Consider the following 3,964-nt stretch of genomic DNA (forward strand, 5'->3'; position numbering starts at 1 on the left):
ATACATACATTCATACAAAAGAATCCAACAGTTTGTTTTTATCCTTTGATCCTGCAGCTTCAAACACGGAACTCCATTTATGTCCTTCAAGGCACAAGTGGCTGGATCCTTACTGCCTACCCATTAAGTAGGGCACTCACTGCAGGCCTGGGCTGCTTTAAACAGATTTCCCCAAGCCTGGAAATCAGCAACAAACAGTGCAGTTTCTGCCTTGCTACTTAAAGGACTCACAGTTTCCAAGGCATCCTTGTGAGTGAAGGACTATTCAGGTAGCTGATAATGCTGTGCCTCAGTAAGAATCTTTTCCTCACTGGCTGCACTGGTTTGAATTTTCCAATTACAGAGACAGTTATACAGTTATGGCTTTATTCCACAGCAGTGACCTGCAGAAAAGGTAGGACTCTTCCTGGTATTTCTGGACTGGACTGGACAGCAGGACCAGATTAGACTTTCAATGTTCGTTTGCATAGGATGAAAACAAATACCTCAGAACTCACAAATAATCTTTTGAGAACTACAGCAAACTTACCCAGTAAGAACAACCAAACCAACTGAACCAACACCAACTTATTTCTGTGTAAAAGACAATTCTGCTACTCATAGCTTCCTTACCCTTCCATGGAACCAGTCTTCACAAACTATGCACTGGATCATCTCATCTGGAATCTAAATGAACAGTCATATTATTAGCATTAATAGCAACTTCCAGAATCTTTCACAAGCCTCAAACTGCAGTACTATGCAAAGCCTGCAGGAGTGAACTGCATTTCCCTCTTCACCCACACAGGGAGCTGCCATTAACAAGTACTTAGCACTTCATTAGTCAGTTTGTGTCCCTGAAGTTCAACACACATGTCATTTGTGTTATGGAGGACGTGGAAATGCCCAGTTATTATTACTAAACTATTTTTCCCAGCAGGGCAAGACATTCTCACACAAAAGAGCTGATAAAAGTTAATATACTACTGGTATCTTTCTTCCTGTAAACAGAAATGCATCAACAGGCAGCTCAGAGAAGAAAGATACCGATAGTCACGATGTTATCAGGTCTGTATAGGAAAGTCACAATCCTAACTTAACTGCTCACAATGCAGCACAGTACAAACTGCTTTGCTGTGGAACTCTTATTAATGATTTCTTCAGAAATATTTAGCTGTCTCTGAACCTCAGGAAGTTGAGCTTATAAAATACTTTGCATCTGGAAAGACTTGTGCCTTCCTTATTCTCTAAAACACCTGATTTCTGTGACTACAAACAACAGTGTGTGCAAACCAAGTGCTGTGCTTTAGTGCTCCAGAGTGTTCTGGCTGCTGTAAAGGAAAGCTAAAGCCAGTGCTCCAGGCCACTCTCCCTATCCCAGATGCCTTGCCAGAGCACTGCTGCAGGCAGGAGGAAGCAGGTTCTGATCTCTCCTAAAACGTGCAGTGTGTTTATTCTGCACACTCCACACTTCTCAAGATGATGAGAACTCTGAGGTGCCCTGAGAGAACTCTGCAGCTTCAGAGAGGAGAAAGCAGCATTTTGTCCAAGTGATGGTTTGTTCTCTTCATCAGTCTTTAAGGCATAAACATATTTTACCTTTCAAAAAGGCAAACTGATAAAGTAATTACTTTATACAGCACATGACAATCAAAACCAATACGGAATGTAAGATCTCTTAAAGTGGGATCTTCTTGCGAAGCAGCTCACTGACCACCCTGTAATACCATCTCTATATGGTTACTACTGGGTTTTGTATTTCTTACCTCATCTTCGGGATCAGGATAAGGTCTTTTACAAGTGCAGTATAATCCGTAGAAATTGTCATTATACTTATTTCCTGAATTCACCTTGCCTTTTTCCTAGAAGGAACAGAAAAAATGTCTCAATAGATAATGCAGTTAAAAGCAAAACACAGAAAATATGCATAACCTGGAAAACCCCAATTTCTGTTCCACTTTAACTCCTACAAGCAACTGTTATATTCATCAGCTTGAACACCCAAAAAGAAAGATATTATCCAGACGCCTGTGCTATCCAGTTGCAGCAGGTAGGGCACATGAGGAATGCTGAGGTTCAAAAGCAAAGAGGAAAACCAGTCTGTCCACCTCTGTAACAAATGACAGATTAATGGAGAGATGCCAAAGGTCACTGAACCTGTACAATTGATTTTGTGATGAACTGAAGCAGAAGGAACAACCACGTGATCCATTTCAGTGACTCAAGTGAGAAACAGTGACATTTTAAGCTTGTCACAGGTGTCTCTGTAGGGAGCACAAGTATGAAAGCAGAGGCAGCTTAACACAGTACAAAACTATCACATCAGTGGTGACAACCTATCCAAAAAGATTAAGTCACTAATATCACCACAATGGAGAAAAGGGAACTGTCCCCTTGACAGCAGCACAGCCTTAAATCTCCTTAATGTAACTGCAAAATTGCACCCCAAAAGATTCTTCTGAAGTCAAACTAAATGAGATGTAATAAAATATTAATTAAAGGTAATTAAACTAGATTCAAACCAATGAGATGTAACAGTGCAGACACCACAACATGCTACTGGCAGCACACTGATGCAGAACTGCTGCATTCATGGATGACAAGGACCAAACGTTCTCTCTCCTCTTGACATTTCCCTGGGGTCCCTCAACAGTTCTATCTCCTGCTATAATACTCCCACCTTGTTTAACTTGAAGGGAAAACTGGAGGTGTTGCATGAGTCAGCACAGGCTGAGACAAGGCACCAACCTCCCAAGACTGTTATTTTGATTCTGAATGTCTGAAACCTGTCTGAACTTACTGGGAGTAACTTGCACTGCAGATTTTTGAACTTGCTATTTCCACAGTCACAGCGGAAATTCCTGGAAAGAAAAAAAAAGGATAACATTTCAGGGGTTTTATTAACTGAAAACACATGGAGTTTTGTGTTAGTAACAATTCCCAGCAGTTTATTAGGTGCCACAGGAATATTATTGCAGCTACTTAAAGCACAGCATCAGTCAGGAGTGGCCAAACAGCCCTGCAGTCTCACCCACCCAGATGGTGTTCCTGGCAGATCTTGGCTAATCCATCACCTGCAGGGAGGCTGCCCTGGCACAGCCAGCCCAGGGTGCCACTGCCACACTCAAACACATGAGCACATGTGTTGGCAAAAGAGGAACACGAGTGGAGTAGTTTCTGAGGGCTGGATGGGTGCACAGTGGTGATCACAGAATCACATAATCTTAGGGGTTGGAATAGACCTGTCAGATCATCTAGTTCCAACCCCACCTGCCATGGGCACGGAGACCTCCCCATTAGACCAGGTTGCTCAAGGCTTTATCCAATCTGGCTTTGAACTCTGCTTGGGCTGGAGCATCTACTACCTCCCTGGGCAGCCTGTGCCAGTGTCTCACCACCCTCACAGGAAAAAACGTTTTCCTAATATCTAACCTAAATTTCCTGTCTTTCAATTTGTGTCCATTGCCCATTGTCCTGTCACTGCAGCTCCTAACAAAGAGTCCCTCTCCGGATTCCCTGTAGTCCCTTCAGATACTGGAAGGCTGCTTAACATCTTAGATGTTGTATTGACAGTAATTTCTTGTAACACGAATTTGCCTTCCTGCTATCTGCCTTGTTTATCTTACCGCACACTGTAGTTTGGCACTCTCCTGTTGCCTGTCTTGTAACAAGAATATTTAACCATGAATTTGCCTTTCTGCTGTCTGCCTTGTTTATCTTACCGCACTCTGTAGTTTGGCACTCTCCTGTTGCCTGGGAGTGCCAGCCAGGCATCCACTGCAGCTCTGCCACACAGCACATGGGCAAGGCAGTGCTGAGGTATTTTATACCTGCAGCTTCAGAAAAAAAGAAAAGTAGGAACAAGTCCCGCATTTCACAGAACCATAGCATTTAGGGGTTAGAATGGACCTTACAGATCATCTAGTCCCAACCCCCCCCTGCCCTGGGCAGGGACACCTCCCACCAGAGCAGGTTGCTCAAGGCT

At 43.3% G+C, this 3,964-nt stretch overlaps 1 protein-coding gene across 1 annotated transcript in view; it reads right to left on the bottom strand.

Moving 5' to 3' along the window:
* Positions 1-3,664, bottom strand: part of UBR7 (ubiquitin protein ligase E3 component n-recognin 7 (putative)) — a 7,049-nt gene extending 3,385 nt beyond the window's left edge. The window contains exons 1-4 of the mRNA XM_009070127.1: positions 3,606-3,664; positions 2,780-2,840; positions 1,746-1,841; positions 613-666 (exon numbers count right to left, since the gene is read on the bottom strand). Of these exons, the coding sequence (XP_009068375.1) occupies positions 613-666; positions 1,746-1,841; positions 2,780-2,840; positions 3,606-3,664 (270 nt within the window). The remainder of the gene's footprint in view (positions 1-612; positions 667-1,745; positions 1,842-2,779; positions 2,841-3,605) is intronic.
* Positions 3,665-3,964: the final 300 nt, after the last annotated feature.

This window comes from Acanthisitta chloris, unplaced genomic scaffold (assembly GCF_000695815.1).
Source record: "Acanthisitta chloris isolate BGI_N310 unplaced genomic scaffold, ASM69581v1 scaffold14792, whole genome shotgun sequence".
NCBI lineage: Eukaryota > Metazoa > Chordata > Aves > Passeriformes > Acanthisittidae > Acanthisitta > Acanthisitta chloris.